Source organism: Salmo trutta, chromosome 9 (assembly GCF_901001165.1).
Source record: "Salmo trutta chromosome 9, fSalTru1.1, whole genome shotgun sequence".
Classification (NCBI taxonomy): domain Eukaryota; kingdom Metazoa; phylum Chordata; class Actinopteri; order Salmoniformes; family Salmonidae; genus Salmo; species Salmo trutta.
The window spans coordinates 37,905,970-37,922,872 of NC_042965.1; the positions used below are offsets into that span (position 1 = coordinate 37,905,970).

General features: G+C 43.0%; 3 protein-coding genes across 5 annotated transcripts; 1 reads left to right on the forward strand and 2 right to left on the reverse strand.

Annotated features, from left to right (window-relative positions):
* Positions 1 to 3,626: 3,626 nt before the first annotated feature.
* LOC115200507 (glycine-rich RNA-binding protein GRP1A) lies at positions 3,627 to 4,595 on the reverse strand. The gene has a single exon (XM_029763630.1). The coding sequence runs from the start codon at positions 4,521 to 4,523 to the stop codon at positions 4,041 to 4,043; it is 483 nt and encodes a 160-aa protein (XP_029619490.1). The 5' UTR covers positions 4,524 to 4,595; the 3' UTR covers positions 3,627 to 4,040.
* Positions 4,596 to 4,662: 67 nt separating this feature from the next.
* rfc5 (replication factor C (activator 1) 5) lies at positions 4,663 to 12,876 on the forward strand. 2 transcript variants are annotated; one of them, XM_029763626.1, is made up of 11 exons: positions 4,668 to 4,825; positions 5,111 to 5,175; positions 5,385 to 5,521; positions 5,706 to 5,785; positions 6,027 to 6,100; positions 6,528 to 6,687; positions 7,070 to 7,151; positions 9,063 to 9,192; positions 10,086 to 10,163; positions 12,275 to 12,329; positions 12,463 to 12,876. In XM_029763626.1, the coding sequence occupies exons 1-11, from the start codon at positions 4,779 to 4,781 to the stop codon at positions 12,560 to 12,562; spliced, it is 1,008 nt and encodes a 335-aa protein (XP_029619486.1). In that variant the 5' UTR covers positions 4,668 to 4,778; the 3' UTR covers positions 12,563 to 12,876. The 2 variants fall into 2 exon arrangements, with proteins under 2 accessions (XP_029619487.1, XP_029619486.1); XM_029763627.1 differs by lacking the exons at positions 12,275 to 12,329; positions 12,463 to 12,876 and adding an exon at positions 11,861 to 12,263 and having other exon boundaries at positions 4,663 to 4,825.
* Positions 12,877 to 14,179: 1,303 nt separating this feature from the next.
* On the reverse strand, positions 14,180 to 15,967 carry LOC115200505 (uncharacterized). 2 transcript variants are annotated; one of them, XM_029763629.1, is made up of 3 exons: positions 15,538 to 15,967; positions 15,306 to 15,392; positions 14,180 to 15,149 (listed from the first exon to the last, which is right to left on the reverse strand). In XM_029763629.1, exons 2-3 carry the CDS (start codon positions 15,322 to 15,324, stop codon positions 14,209 to 14,211), a joined length of 960 nt encoding a protein of 319 aa, XP_029619489.1. In that variant the 5' UTR covers positions 15,325 to 15,392; positions 15,538 to 15,967; the 3' UTR covers positions 14,180 to 14,208. The 2 variants fall into 2 exon arrangements, with proteins under 2 accessions (XP_029619489.1, XP_029619488.1); XM_029763628.1 differs by having other exon boundaries at positions 15,306 to 15,967.
* Between the last annotated feature and the right edge of the window lie 936 nt (positions 15,968 to 16,903).

A 16,903-nucleotide genomic window follows, 5' to 3' on the forward strand; every position in this document is an offset into this window, starting at 1 on the left:
TTCCCTCGATCCTGACTAGTCTCCCAGTCCCTGCTGCTGAAAAACATCCCCACAGCATGATGCTGCCACCACCATGCTTCAACATAGGGATGGTGCCAGGTTTTCTCCAGATGTGATGCTTGGCATTCGGGCCAAAATGTTCAATCTTGGTTTCATCAGAGCAGAGAATCTTGTTTCTCATGGTCTGAGAGTCTTTAGGTGACTTTTGGCAAACTCCAAGTGGGCTGTCATGTGCCTTTTACTGAGGAGTGGCTTCTGTCTGGCCACTCTACCATAAAGGCCTGATTGGTGGAGTGCTGCAGAGATGGTTGTCCTTCTGGAAGTTTCTCCCATCTCCACAGAGGAACTCTGGAGCTCTGTCAAAGTGACCATTGGGTTCTTGGTCACCTCCCTGACCAAGACCCTTTTTCCCCGATTGCTTAGTTTGGCTGGGAGACCAGCTCTAGGAAGAGTCTTGGTGGTTCCAAATTTATTCCGTTTAAGAATGATGGACGCCACTGTGTTCCTGGGGACCTTCAATGCTACAAAACATTTTTGGTACCCTTCCCCAGATATGTGCCTGGACACAATCCTGCCTCGGAGCTCTACGGACAATTCCTTCAACCTCAGGGCTTGGTTTTTGCTCTGACATGCACTGTCAACTGTGGGACCTTATATAGATATGTGTGTGCCTTTCCAAATCATGTCCAATCAATTTCATTTATCACAGGTGGACTCCAATCAAGTTGTAAAAACATCTCAAGGATGATCAATGGAAACAGGATGCACCTGAGCTTAATTCTGAGTCTCATAGCAAAGGGTCTGAATACTTATGTAAATATATATATTTTTTATATACATTTGCAAAAATGTCTTAACTGTTTTCACTTTGTCATTATGGGGTACTGTGTGTAGATTGATGAGGAAAATGTTTTATTTAATCCATTTTAGAATAAGCCTGTAATGTAAAAAAATGAGGAAAAAGTCAAGGGGTCTGAATACTTTTTTGGTCATTTTTCGGAGAACAAAATTGGGATAGTTTTAAAGATACATTTAGGCTATTCTGTTTACATGTGCCCTTTTAAGCCTACTTGTAGATATCTTGCACACACACACACCACTAAAATAACCATAGCTACATGTGTTATGGTTGTATACTCCAAATTAACTGCAACAGTTGTCTGTCTGTCTGTCTAAATTAAATTACAGAATGCTGAATGACACTGAGTAGGCCGGGCCAACATCTCTCACTGAATTATAGCCTATTTTATGACAGGTGAAATAAACAGGGGAAAGATTTAGTGTTGTACCTGCGGATCAACTTGAATGAGGCCGGTGGTGGGGAACCAGACATTTCCTCTGTGTCAACAGGCAGCATTATTGTGTCTCGCTGCTGGACTGAACAGGCTTGGTGCTTTGTGTGTCAAGACAGAATGAAAAATATAGCTGTTTGGCTTCTATAGGCTACACTGCACACAGACCCTATTCTAGAGTTCACTAGAAACACTGGAAAGTCTATGTGTTGTACAATGTGTGATCATAAGGGCATAAGGGCTTATATACTGTGAGCTGCCTACAATATTCTGACAAAACCGACAATAAAACAACCATTCTCTTTGATGTCTTTTTGTGGCACTCAGTCGTGTCTCATTTAGTGTAGACGTCATATCTGACATGTTCTAACACTTGATTTAGGTTTTTATTTGTAATATTTTTTTTATATTAAAAACAACATTCAGATAAATGTCACTCAGACTTTTTGATAAGCAGAGCATGTTTTCTAGGAAAGTGCTATTAGAAGCTACATTCACATGTATTTCCCAAGAGTCAGGTTTTCCCAAAATACTATTCTGATACCCACCTCTCTGTACAATCCAAATGGCAGTAGAGATGAACAGTAGAGATGAACAGTAGAGATGAACAGTAGAGATGAACAGTAGAGATGACTTATTTGTCAGAAAAAAAAGGATGGAGAACAACTAAACGAAAAATCAACAGTGGGGGTTACTTTTCCTGTCAGGAAATGTTGAACTCTTAGCCGGCCTCTGCCCAGTACCCTGTCCTGAACCTTAGACACTGTCACTATCCGGCCTCTGCCCAGTACCCTGTCCTGAACTTTAGACACTGTCACTAGCCGGCCTCTGCCCAGTACCCTGTCCTGAACTTTAGACACTGTCACTAGCCGGCTACCACCTGCTACTCTACCCTGCTTCCCTATGTTTATATATATATTTTTACCATTATTTAACTAGGCAAGTCTGTTAAGGACAAATTATTATTTACAATGACGGCCTACCTCGGACAACACTGGGACGATTATGTGCCGCCCAATCACAGCCTGGAATCAAACCAGGGTGTCTGTAGTGACACCTCAAGCACTGGGATGCAGTGACTTAGACCGCTGCGCCACTCGACAACCATGTAAATAGTCATTGAACACTGGTCACTTTAATAATGTTTACATACTGTTTTACCCAATTCATATGTATATACTGTATTCTAGTCAAGGCTCATCCTATATAACTACTGCTGTACACACCGTTTCTATTTACATACTGTCTATACACACCATTCACATTCATATATTTATTTCTAATCCAGACTGGTATTGCTCGTTTTGATATGTCTTAATTTCTTTCTTTTGGATTATGTGTGTATTATTGTATTGCTTGATATTGCTGCACTGTGGGAGCTCGAAACATAAGCAATTCGCTGCACCTGCGATAACATCTGCAAAACTGCGTATACCACCGATAAACTTTGATTTGAACAGAGGGCTTCATTTCTTAATTTTAGAAGCCTTTGTTTTGGCATTAGGGTATATATATTTTTTGAAATGACAAGCAAACGACTGGCTTGGTATCTGCCTTCGACATTCGTTGTGTAACTGAAAACGGATAAAATATGCCCTCTTGTTATTACACGGTCGTCACTAGTTACCACAGACACAAAGTCATAAATCCTGCCTATTTCTACAATGTATCTTCAAATGTTTTAAACCCTAGCATTACCCTAACCACACTAATAACCGTATACCTAAATTCAGACCAAAAAGCGACTTTTTATTTTCATGAGCCTTTACGATAAAGCTCATTTTAACTTTGTGGCTGTGCGCTCTAGTGCAAACCACTTTTCACAGTTGTGCGAAAGCGACGCCCGCTTCCGCTTTACTTCCGTATCCAGTCCCGTACGATCAGATACTTAAATTCGTGAAAACGCAGTCATTTAAGATAGCTAGCTATATAAATACTATTATATTCGTGTTTGTGGCCGAATTTAGTTCAAACGAAAGTATTTTATGAAGACTTTCGACACACCTTAGTCTTACGGGGCAATCTGCAGTTGCGACATCCATTTTTTTGGAATCGTAAAATTATATGTACCCATCGACTGTTGACTATAACGTTATGCCTCATGAGTTTAGTTCAAAAGCTTTTTTTTTTCTTCCCCCAAACAATTCCGATATAGTCAGTCTTAATTTGCGTGGTTATATCGACCCATACTGCAGTTTTGTACTGAGGGGGTGGCCCTGTGGTTGTAACTGCGGATTGCCGCGTTTAAAGGCCTTTGGCAGACTAAAAATCAACCACAAACACGATACATTTTATGGATTGATAAACCTGGTTCACTAATAACTTCAGGAGAGATTGTTTTTCCAAAGAAATCGTTTAATAGGTTCCATAAAGCCAAAATTGACACAAAAAATAATGTTGAGGATACAAACAGAAAGTACAAAGGTGGAATGTTACTGGGCAAGAGAACATGAACTTTTCACATGGTTTGGAAATGAATGGCCGACACACGTGGCTAAATTGAAAGACGCTCGAGCTAGCTAGCAAGCTAACTTAGCTAATTAAACACAGAATAGGACTACAAAAGTCATCCGGTCAACAACAACACGTGGACATTTCTTGAGGAGCGCATCTTTTAAATACAGCCAGCCAAGGGATGATCTTGAATCGGAGTTTTACTCGTGTGCAGCATAACGTTAACTGTTGTAGCTAGCAGTCTCTGTAGGATCCCCGGCCTAGAACGGTCTCCGTAGCCTTCCTGGGCCCAACCTATTGATTGTCCCTGTATCCGCCACCAGAGGAGTACCCGCCTCGGCCTCCACCGCTCCTGTATCCACCACCACCACCACCTCCGTAACCTCGGTCTTCTCCGCCATAGCTGCGGCCTCCTCCGCCACCACCGTAACTCCTCTCGCCTCCACCATATCCACCTCCACCGCCGTATCCACCACCACCTCGGGAACCTCTGTATCCACCGCCACCTCCACGACCTCCACCACCGCCCTGGCCTGCCTCGTTCACACGGATGGTTCTGCCGTCGAGAGACTGGCCGTTCATTGCATCCATAGCGTCCTTCGCATCCTCGGGATTGTCGTACTTTACGAAGCCGAATCCACGAGGCCTTCCTGTTTCTCTGTCCATGATGACATCACATTTAGAGATATTTCCATACTTTGAGAACGCTTCTGCAAGAGATTGCTCTGTGGTGTCGAAGCTCAGGCCACCGACGAAAAGTTTTCCTTCGTCGGACATGTTTCTTTGTCTTTTGCGGACTGAACAAGAAGAGCTGCTACTTGGAGAGGAACGTCGACGGAAAAGGAAATGGCAGCATGCCGCGAAATATTATAAAGAGTAATTTGACTCCGCCCACAGTAAAACAACGGATGCGATTGGTTGCGAACCTGCCGTAAACTGTGTATCGTAATGTAAAGCACGTTTTGTTGAAGTAAAGCGCGCCATTTGGATAATATATTGGTGAAAATTGGAGAACAAATTGAATCGATTCAAATGGCATCTATTGGCAAGATACCGTTGCAGTCAAGAAATTTGCCGTGGTAAATTGAGTCCACTAGCTAGCCGGTGTCAGATGCAAGCTAAATAACTAGCGTATTTCTTGCCAGCAAGCATGCTAACTAACTAGCTAGCTACGTTAGCTGGCCTAATTGGCTCGCAAAACTTCAATCATTGTGTTAATATGTTTTCCCTGCCTATACGGTGTAGCAAAGTGTTGTGATTTGTATTTTAGTTGCCTTGTTTGTTCGTGGACACCAGCTCTTCCCTGCTTACAATGTAGCCACGCATGCGCGATGCTGTCTGACATTTTATATTTTTCATTTTAGGGTTGAGAAATACAGGCCACAGACCCTAGATGACTTGATTTCTCACAAGGACATATTAAGCACCAGTAAGTATGTTACTGGGATGGAACTGCTGCAGTAGAAACCCTGATCCATTCCAACAACAATTCATTTCAAATGTATGGTCAAGTGAATGTATTCAAAATAATGTTTTCACACTCAAATGAACTATAGTTGTGTTTTTTGTTGTTGTTGTTGTTGCATGAGTGCATATGTAACAACATATTTGTCGGAACCAATCCTTTTCTCTTTTCAGTCCAGAAATTTATCAGTGAGGACAGGCTGCCACATCTCTTGTTCTATGGACCCCCAGGCACAGGGAAAACGTCTACTGTTCTAGCCTCTGCCAAGCAGCTCTACAAGGAGAAGGAGTTCAACGCTATGGTCCTGGAGGTATGTACCAACTCAACCCTGAGATGTAGAATTATCAAAGACAAATGCTGGGCTCATAAAACTGCACTTGAGGGTTGTCATGTTTTCCAGTGAGCAATATTGATTCTTAACATTCAATGTTAGTGTGCGGCATGCATAACTGTTCTCGGGTGCATCAATAATGCATACATTTATTTATTTGCAGCTTAATGCGTCAGACGACAGAGGTATCGATGTTGTACGAGGACCCATCCTGAGTTTTGCCAGCACCAGGACCATATTCAAGTATGACAATAATGAATAATACTTCAAAAGGTTCTGTTTCCTTGCAGTCACTGACAGGTCTGTATTTATAGAGAAGTCGGTCTCTTATCTACCAGTAGTTGTCTACCATATTGCAATCAGGCTCCCAGTCTTTTCAGCGAGGACAAGGAACACAAAAGAGGATTGCAAGTACCCATGTCCTTACACAACCCTGACTGCAATTGACAAAATTAGTGTTTATTTATTTTTCTTTGTCTTCCAGGAAGGGTTTCAAGTTGGTGATACTGGATGAGGCTGATGCCATGACCCGGGATGCCCAGAATGCTTTGCGGCGAGGTAACCATCTGTTTTGAGTTGTTCACCTGCTGTGTACCAACTGGCCAAATGAGCTGCCTGCGAGCTAACCAGTAATTCTCACTGATGAAAAGATCTGCTTGCTGTAACATGGGACATGAGACAACAAGCAAATGTTAAATGCATTTGGGAGGGGTACCGCATATTAGCCTGATTATTTAGAATATTCATGTGCTACAATTGCTTGTAATAGATGCCATTGATTTAACAGTTCACATTTTATATTCTACATTACAACATTTTAATGAGCATATGCCCACTGAACGTCAAATCATTGACATCCATTTCTCCCTGCCGGTCTCTACTCCTATTGCTACCTCTCTCTTCCCTCTCTGCCTCTCTCTCTTCCCCCCTACCTCTCTCTTCTATCTCTCTTTTCCCCCTCTACCTCTCTCTTCCTCTCCTACAGTCATTGAGAAGTACACAGAGAACACCAGGTTCTGTTTGATTTGTAACTACCTGTCTAAGATCATCCCAGCCCTGCAGTCTCGCTGCACCAGGTTCCGCTTCGGACCCCTGTCTCAGGACCAGATGATACCCAGGCTGGAGTTTGTTATCCAGCAGGAGAGGTGAGGGGGCTCAGGAGTTAATGGGTCGGGGGAGGTGAGTGGGCCCTGGGGGTCTGGGGAGGTGAGTGGGGGTCGGGGGAGGTGAGTGGGGCTCGGGGGTCGGGGGCTTCAGAGTGAAGATCACTGTGTTCCTTAAGGAATTTGGTACAGGCACTGACCCTGTATATAGCTTACATTCTTCTGATACATTATTATTATTTTTTATCTCTTATTTCTTCTGGTTTTTTTTTTTGTTAAACTGTTTTTAAGGGCTTGCAAGTTAAGCATTTCACTGTACTTGTACATGTGAGAAATAAAACTTGAAACTTACTTGAGACTAATGTCTGCTGGGTTTTATTATTGCCTTTTAATCAGAGACGCATGTCTGCTCTTGTCCCTGCAGCATTGATGTAACTCCAGATGGAATGAAAGCTATTGTGACCCTATCATCGGGAGACATGAGAAGATCCCTCAACATACTGCAGGTATGGAGAAAGTGCTACCGGTGTGTAGCTAAATGTGATTAATTGCATCACAGTGTTGAGTTTTTATTGCTGGTCTAAATGTATTGGCTAGTGGTGGGCACCAATTTTGATACTGCTCTTTAATTATTTGTTACTTTTATTTCTTATTCTTTTTTTTTTTTACTGTATTGTTGGTTATTAAGGGCTTGTAAGTAAGCATTTCACTGTAAGGGGAATTTTTTTTTGCTACACCTGTTGTATTCAGCACATGTGACAAATAAAAAAATTATTTGATATCGTTTGGTACACTATATATTACATGACTCTTCCTGTAGCCATTAAACTGGCCTCACAGGCTCACAATTTAGCATACTTATTGGCCTGCTGAATAATGGTTGATTGTATTCAACTGGTTAGGTAGGTTCAGACCCCATGAACATTCACACCAGGACCAATGGGCAGTCAACAAGCAGTTGTCTGAATTTCACAAAGCCTTGGAAGTTAACAGAAGATGAACACAGCTGCAATGTTATTGATAAAAAAATGACATATCTATACTGAACAAATATATATAAACGCAACATGTAACCATTTCAAAGATTTTACTGAGTTACAGTTCATATAAGGTAATCAGTCAATTTAAATATATTCATTAGGCCATAATCTATGGATTTCACATGACTGGGAATACAGTTATGCATCTGTTGGGACGTGGATCAGAAAACCAATTAGTATCTGGTGTGACCACCATTTGCTTCATGCAGTTCAACACATCTCCTTCACATAGAGTTGATCAGACTGTTGATTGTGGCCTGTGGAATGTTGTCCCACTCTTCAATGGCTGTGCAAAGTTGCTGGATATTGGCGAGAACTGGAACACGCTGTCGTACACATACCAAACATGCTCAATGGGTGACATGTCTGGTCAGTATGCAGGCTATGGAAGAACTGGGACATTATCAGCTTCCAGGAATTGTGTACAGATCCTTGCGACATGGGGCAGTGCATTATCATGCTGAAACATGAGGTGATGGCGGCGGATGAATGGTATGACAATGAGCCTCAGGATCTCATCACGGTATCTCCGTGCATTCAATTTGCCATCGATAAAATGTTATTGTGTTCGTTGTCTGCAGCGTATGCCTGCCCATACCACAACCCCACCTCCACCATGGGGCCCATACCACAACCCCACCTCCACCATGGGGCCCATACCACAACCCCACCTCCACCATGGGGCCCATACCACAACCCCACCTCCACCATGGGGCCCATACCATAACCCACTGCCTACATGGGGCACTCTGTTCACAACGTTGACATCAGCAAACCGCTCGCCTACACGATGCCATACAAGAGTCTGCGGTTGTGAGGCCGAAATGGACGTACTGCCAAATTCTCTTCAACAACGTTTGGGCGGCTAATGTTAGAGAAATATAGTTTAAATTATCTGGTAACAGCTCTGGTGGACATTCCTGCAGTCAGCATGCCAATTGCATGCTCCTTCAAAACTTGAGACATCTGTGGCATTGTGTTGTGTGACAAAACTGCACATTTTAGGCCTTTTATTGTCTCCAGCACAAGGTGCACCTGTGTAATGATCATGCTGTTTAATCAACTTCTTGATATGCCACGGCTGTCAGGTTGATGGATATCTTGGCAAAGGAGAAATGCTCACTATCAGGGATGTAAACTAATTTGTGCACAAAATTTGAGGGAAATAAGCTTTGTGTGTGGATGGACAATTTCTGGGTTCTTTTATTTCAGATCATGAAACATGGGACCAACACTTTACATGTTGTGTTTTATATTTTGTTTCAGTGTATGCTGTTTAAACCATATCGGTGCCCAGATTCTGAGAACACTCCTTACGGTTGATTTCTTTTTGTTATTTCTAATGACTGACTGAGTCCTTTCCCGTGTATTTCTCAGAGCACCAGCATGGCATATGGGAAGGTCACCGAGGATAATGTGTACACCTGCACTGGTCACCCACTACGATCCGATATCGCCAACATCCTGGACTGGTCGCTAAACAAGGACTTCACCTCCGCTTACAACCGTATCCTTTATTCTCTCCCACAACCATATGTATTACAACGATATCTATTACCACAAGTTATGTTTAGCCTACAAATGGCTCGTTTTTTTCCCCCCCAACAATGGTTTGTTTATGTATTGCCAAAGCAGCTCTTTCAAATAACACAATATCGCCAATGTATGATTTCTACATACAGTACTGCAGTATCTACAAATGGCTAAATAGCCATCTCAAATTAGCATAATATCTCCAATATGTGGTATATGAGGACAACTTGTACTCTGTAGCGTCTACCTCTTCTAGGAAGTGGATCTGAATGCCTTGGTGTTTCTACCTCTTCTAGGAAGTGGCTCTGAATGCCTTGGTGTTTCTACCTCTTCTAGGAAGTGGCTCTGAATGCCTTGGTGTTTCTACCTCTTCTAGGAAGTGGCTCTGAATGCCTTGGTGTTTCTACCTCTTCTAGGAAGTGGCTCTGAATGCCTTGGTGTTTCTACCTCTTCTAGGAAGTGGCTCTGAATGCCTTGGTGTTTCTACCTCTTCTAGGAAGTGGCTCTGAATGCCTTGGTGTTTCTACCTCTTCTAGGAAGTGGCTCTGAATGCCTTGGGGTGGTGTATTTTGCAGGGATGTTATTAGGTCAGTATAGAAAGTTAATCTCAGTGATGTAGCTTATGAATAGAGGATCATGTCAGGAAAGCACAAATTCCTGATTTAATCAGGAAGAATCTCACCCATGTGTGGGATCAGGACAAAAGGACATCTGAAAGTTGGCTAGGTGATGATACTATATGTCAGTTTCCGGGTATGTATGGATATATAGAGGATCATGTCAGAATATCATGAATTCCTGGAATTATACTGAAGGACAAATCCCATCCTTGATATTGAGAGATGTTCCTTAACTTCTGATCCACAGAGATTCTCCAGCTGAAGACGCTGAAAGGCCTAGCCCTGCATGACATCCTGACTGAGGTCCACCTACTGATCCACAGAGGTAAGGACTGGAGGCAGTAAACCTGTACACTGCCGTGGTTCTAGAGATTTCCATGCTGTATGGGATGGGTATTTCCATTGAATGAATCACAGGTACAATCACTCTATCCCCAAAGTCTGAAGCTGTATTTTTGAAAATGTGTTAATTGTTGGGGTCTTTCAATGTGTGAATTATATACTAGATTATGGACTTAAAATAAAATATTGCCGGGCAGGGCCTAGCTTACTTTTATTTATCTATCTATCTATAGTTGGTAGATCTATTCTAAACAGACTTCATACAGCACATTATATGAGAGGCGAGCTACTAGGAGAGCGAACTGCATAGTGATGTTTTCTTCCTCTGGTTTCCCGGGAGACCCCTCGCGGTTGCCATGGCTGCCAGTGTTCTCATTGTAGAATGAATGGCTTGCCAGTGTTAAGTGTGGCACGCATCACTACTGCAACGTTTTAGCCTGACAGTGAATGCCTGTTTTCTTATTTCTGAAGTTGTGTTTCTGTTCTCACTAAGCTGTCTTGGCAGATTCATCAGGCGTTACCATAGAGGGCATGTGAATTATAGCATTGATACCTTTTATGATGCAATGATATATTTTTTGAGGGATTTGGTACACTTCTGTGCCGTATTGGTACACTTCTGTGCCGTATATTAGAGATGTCACTTCTTATATAACAGTAAAATGATACAGAATAAAGGAATGGGGTTTCCTGAATTGAATACAGAAATTGGGTAGTGATTTTTAGCAACGCATTCAGCTACCTGAAGGTAATGCTAGAGAAGCACGGATGCAAAAGGAGCATGCAAAGGCCTAGATTTAAAAGGAGCATGCAGAGGCCTAGATTTAAAAGGAGCATGCAGAGGCCTAGATTTAAAAAGAGCATGCAGAGGCCTAGATTTAAAAGGAGCGCGCAGAGGCCTAGATTTAAAAGGAGCGCGCAGAGGCCTAGATTTAAAAGGAGCGCGCAGAGGCCTAGATTTAAAAGGAGCATGCAGAGAGGCCTAGATTTAAAGGGAGCGTGCAGAGGCCTAGATTTAAAAGGAGTTGGAGGGAAGTGCTTGTCTGTGGTACTTCATCAAATCTAATGATCTATTAGTAATAAAAACTGCAGTTAATTTATCAATATGTAGAATAATGAGATTGCCACCAATGCATTCGAAGACAGTAATGCAAGCAGCTGGTATACTTATCTGTGTTATAGTCTGATTGGCCGAGCTTTAGCCCACTTGAGTCCAAGTGTGAAAGAAGGTGTGGCTGAGTTAGGTTGTGTTCATAAAGAATGATGTCCATAACAGTCTGTACTTTCTTTGTGCAGTCACAAAACCTGTTTCGATGTTCGTCCTTTCCTTGTGGTTCCGTAGATACTAACGTTGACATGTTAATAATCTGAAATTCATGACACAAAGCAAAGTGAAAGCTGTAACATGATTACACAATCAAATTGGGACCACTGGATATCAGAGATACTCCTCGGCATTCTGTATCCTTTGGTAAAAGAGAATTTTAAGGTTTTTATAAATTTGTGTCTTCACTGTAGCAGCGGTCCCAGGGCCTACTCTCTGCAACATCTCTTTGTTGTGTGAATGTGAATGGCCTTCCATTGATTGGGAACCATTTGGGGCAGCCTCCACTGATGCTAATTCCTTTGACATTCAAACTGCAGCCATTTGACGGTAGTCTGTAATCTCGTTTTGAAAAGGAGGAAGATGAGGAAGAAGGCTTGCTTCTTAGCTGGGTGACTTCCTGGTGTGAGGTGAAGCCATTGAAGAACAATGGGGGTCTTTCTCCCCCATGGAGATGTCTCCTCTCCTCCCCCATGGAAAGAGGGTTTCCTTTTTTTCCCCATGGAGAGAGGTGTCTTCTTTTTTTTCCTCCATGGAGAGGTGTCTCCTGTGACTTGTGGAGATTGGTCGACGCCTCAGTTCTGTGTAGATGCAGATTGGAAGGATAAGGGGTCCTTCCTGGTCAGAAGATGTGGATGAGGTCGTGGGGGGGCCGACTCAACTCTAAGATCAAAGTCACGGCGTTACACCAGTTCATTTTATGGTGCATGTTTTGAGAGATTTTTACACTTCTGTGCTGTATAATAACCGTGTCTGTCGATTTCTTACAGTGGACTTCCCTCCTGCCATTCGGATGGGCTTGCTTATCAAGTTGGCAGACATTGAGTAAGTGCTCATATCTTCAGTATGGTGGTTATATACCCATGAAATTGTATACCTTACTCATCGTAAGTCCCTCTGGATAACAGCGTATGCTGAATGATTTAAATGTAAATTAAGATTACTAATATTCTTCTAGGTACCGGCTGGCCTCTGGAACTAGTGAGAAGATCCAATTGAGTTCGATGGTGGCGGCTTTCCAGGCAGTGAGAGACATTGTGGTCAATGAGGCCGCCTAGACCGGTAGTCCTCAGTCACAAACGTCTAGTACACATAGGTCACCTACCATGGTCCTGGAGAGCTACAGGGTGTGCAGGCTTTTATTCCAGCCCAGCACTAACACACCTGATGCAATTTATACATTGCTGGTCAAGACCATGGTTCGTTGAGTTAGTGCTAACTGAATTAAAGGCCTTCATACCCTTTTGTTCACAAAAAGACATTTCACTCAAGACTAACTTCATAAAAACATACTTGTGCTTGTCTGCTCAATATTCCTGTCTGTATTTACATTTTGATATTGATTGTCAAATAAAATGGTTTCTTATGTAATCTGTCTTTTTGTAGGCGGTGTACAAAATTCATGAAATAAGGTTTCAATAGACCAATTTACTGTACACAATGCAAGCTTTAGATTTACTCTCAGTAAATGTACACATTTAAATAACAAAATACACACTATAATAGTTATCATACAATATACCTCTAGCGCAAAAATATAGTTTTGTTCTTGATAAGTAATTTTATTACATTGAGGTATATTAACCTGAATAATGTTAGGATTCAAGACTTTTAAGAGTTCAGTTGCAGGTTTGAGTCACTTAACTATTTGCATTAGCATTTTGACATCCTGAGAGATTTCCTTGGACAAATAGCTGATCAGACATGACTGATTTTTGTCTAAACCACAGTCGAACCCTTGCCTTCACCTATCCAACCATTGTTAAATTAACTCTAACTTCAGAGAAGATCAGAATGAAAGATGCATCACCTCAGGGCCCTAGAAAGTCCCGTCACTTCTGTCATACAATATTTCCACGATTTTGTTATGCTTTCCAAATGGAGGCAAATAATAAGCTTTCCTCCCTTGACTGCTATCATTAGTTATTCAATACTTCCAAATAACTCATACATTTCAAATGGATGCCAATAATCCTGGCTGCATCACATCCGGCCGTGATTGGGAGTCCCATAGGGCGGTGCACAATTGGCCCAGCGTTGTCCGGTGTAGGCCGTCATTGTAAATAAGAATTTGTTCTTAACTGACTTGCCTAGTGGCTGTTAAAATAAATAATCCCTTGACTGTGCTATCATTAGTCAATACTTCCAAACAACTCAAATTCATTAAAAATGGAGGCCAATAAATATTCTCTCATTATTCCCAAACTCACACATTTTTCCCTGCTTTGGAGCAGTCAGGCATGTTGAGTCATGGGGTCTAAATTTGTCAAACCAGGATGCCACCATGCTGCAGTCTGATGAGACACGACAGCAGCTGACCCAGTCCTTGTGGCTAGTGAGAACAGTGGCTGACCCAGTCCTTGTGGCTAGTGAGAACAGTGGCTGACCCAGTCCTTGTGGCTAGTGAGGACAGTGGCTGACCCAGTCCTTGTGGCTAGTGAGAACAGTGGCTGACCCAGTCCTTGTGGCTAGTGAGGACAGTGGCTGACCCAGTCCTTGTGGCCAGTGGCTGACCCAGTCCTTGTGGCCAGTGAGGACAGCGGCAGACCCAGTCCTTGTGGCCAGTGAGGACAGCGGCTGACCCAGTCCTTGTGGCCAGTGAGGACAGTGGCTGACCCAGTCCTTGTGGCCAGTGGCTGACCCAGTCCTTGTGGCCAGTGGCTGACCCAGTCCTTTTGGCCAGTGGCTGACCCAGTCCTTGTGGCTAGTGAGAACAGTGGCTGACCCAGTCCTTGTGGCCAGTGAGAACAGTGGCTGACCCAGTCCTTGTGGCCAGTGAGAAGTGGCTGAGCCAGTCCTTGTGGCCAGTGGCTGACCCAGTCCTTGTGGCCAGTGAGAACAGTGGCTGATCCAGTCCTTGTGGCCAGTGGCTGATCCAGTCCTTGTGGCCAGTGAGAACAGCGGCAGACCCAGTCCTTGTGGCCAGTGAGAACAGTGGCTGATCCAGTCCTTGTGGCCAGTGGCTGATCCAGTCCTTGTGGCCAGTGGCTGACCCAGTCCTTGTGGCCAGTGAGAACAGTGGCAGACCCAGTCCTTGTGGCCAGTGAGAACAGTGGCTGATCCAGTCCTTGTGGCCAGTGAGAACAGTGGCTGATCCAGTCCTTGTGGCCAGTGGCTGATCCAGTCCTTGTGGCCAGCGAGAACAGTGGCCAGTCCTTGTGGCCAGTGGCTGACCCAGTCCTTGTGGCCAGTGAGAACAGTGGCTGATCCAGTCCTTGTGGCCAGTGAGAACAGTGGCTGATCCAGTCCTTGTGGACAGTGAGAACAGTGGCTGACCCAGTCCTTGTGGCCAGTGAGAACAGTGGCTGATCCAGTCCTTGTGGCCAGTGAGAACAGTGGCTGATCCAGTCCTTGTGGCCAGTGAGAACAGTGGCTGACCCAGTCCTTGTGGCCAGTGAGAACAGTGGCTGACCCAGCCCTTGTGGCCAGTGGCTGACCCAGTCCTTGTGGCCAATGAGAACAGTGGCTGACCCAGTCCTTGTGGCCAGTGAGAACAGTGGCTGATCCAGTCCTTGTGGCCAGTGAGGACAGTGGCTGATCCAGTCCTTGTGGCCAGTGAGGACAGTGGCTGATCCAGTCCTTGTGGCCAGTGAGGACAGTGGCTGATCCAGTCCTTGTGGCCAGTGATGACGTGGCTATTTTTGACTTATGGAAGGCAGAGAAGCAGGTAAGTATAGAGCAGTTTAAGATTATTTCCATGTGCAATAAAAAATATCCATGAATTCAGATAGACAATTGAAAAAAAGAGAGAGAAAAGCTCTTTGGATTAATATATTTTTTTTAGATATAAAAATGGCTGACCTTCTGGGTTAAATACCATATCCTTAAGGTGTTATCTCCAGAGGAAGATAGCAGGGTGAGCTTCGGTTAGGAGTGAAATAAACACAGCTTGAAGGAACATTCATAAATATTTAGTTATCAATCTTTACACAATTATATGATAATCTATTCAAAATAAGGGTTAAATGAAAAGTGCTATCATCAAATGAAACATTAGCCTTGACTCCATAACAAACACAGCAAGATGTCCCACCAGTTGTAACATCCCATATCTTGATGACTCCTTTGTCCAGTGGCCAGAAGCAGTCTGGATGATTCTCTCTCATTGGAGGCTGCTTTATCTCCAGGTGTCGGTGTCTTTGATGGACGGGGTCCAAACGTCAGACCCCACACTGTCTGATCACAGTGCAGGCTCTTGTCCTGTCTGTTGCTCTCCGGGGAAATATCAACCTTGTTGACTCTATATAGACAATTAAGCATTATTGACAGTAAACTAAACTAAAAAAAACTCCAGAGGTGCTGATGAACATCATCAATACTTTCAAATCAGGAAGGAGGAGAGGAAGGAAGCAATGGAGAATGGAGGGACGAAAGGAAGGAATATTTACAGGCCTGTCTTAAGTCCATACATACATACATACATACATACATACATACATACATACATACATACATACATACATACATACATACATACATACATACATACATACATACCATACCATACCATACCATACCATACCATACCATACTGAAGCAGCCAGGTTACCACCAGTGGTGGAAAAGGTACACAATTGTCATACTTGAGTAAAAGTAGACACCTTTAATAGAAAATGACTCAAGTAAAAGTTAAAGTCACCCAGTAAAATACTACTTGAGTAAGTCTTAAAAGTATGTGTACATTTCTGTATGTATGTAAATGTAATTGCTAAAATATACTTAAGCATCAAAAGTAAAAGTATAAATAATTTCAAATTCCTTATATTAAGCAAACCAGTCGGCAGTATTTTCTTGTTTTTTTAATTCACGGATAGCCAGGGGCACACTCAAACATAATTTACAAATGAAGCATGTGTGTTTAGTGAGTCTGCTAGATCAGAGGCAGTAGAGATGACCAGGGATGTTCTCTTGATAAGTGCGTGAACGGACCATTTTCCTGTCCTGCTAAGCATTCCAAATGTTATGAGTATTTTTGGGTGTCAGGGAAAATGTATGGAATAAAAAGTACATTATTTTCATTAGGAATGTAGAAGTAAAAGTTGTCAAAAATATAGTCAAGTAAAGTACAGAGACCCCCAAAAACCGCTTAAGTAGTACTTTCACAGAAGTACTTTACACCATTTGCGACCACCCACACTATCCGGTGTCTCATAGATCAGGCGAACTGGGATTGAAGGTGGGCGGATCTCAGCTCCAATATCTACCATGTTGTGTTTCTACCATGCTGTGTGTTCATGTCATGCTATGTTGTTGTTTTAGGTCTCTCTTGTCGTGATGTGTGTTTTGTCCTATATTTTTATTTTAATCCCAGACCCCGTCCCCGCAGGAAGCATTTTGCCTTCTGGTAGCCCGTCATTGTAAATAAGAATTTGTTCTTAACGGACTTCCTGGTTATCTAA

Coding starts and splice junctions, on each gene's coding strand:
- LOC115200507 (XM_029763630.1), bottom strand. CDS start 4,523: ATGTCCGACGAAGGAAAACTTTTCGTCGGTGGCCTGAGCTTCGACACC.
- rfc5 (XM_029763626.1), top strand. CDS start 4,779: ATGGCATCTATTGGCAAGATACCGTTGCAGTCAAGAAATTTGCCGTG. Junction 5,786..6,026: donor AGCACCAGGACCATATTCAA/GTATGACAATAA, acceptor TTTGTCTTCCAG/GAAGGGTTTCAAGTTGGTGA. Junction 6,688..7,069: donor TTTGTTATCCAGCAGGAGAG/GTGAGGGGGCTC, acceptor TTGTCCCTGCAG/CATTGATGTAACTCCAGATG.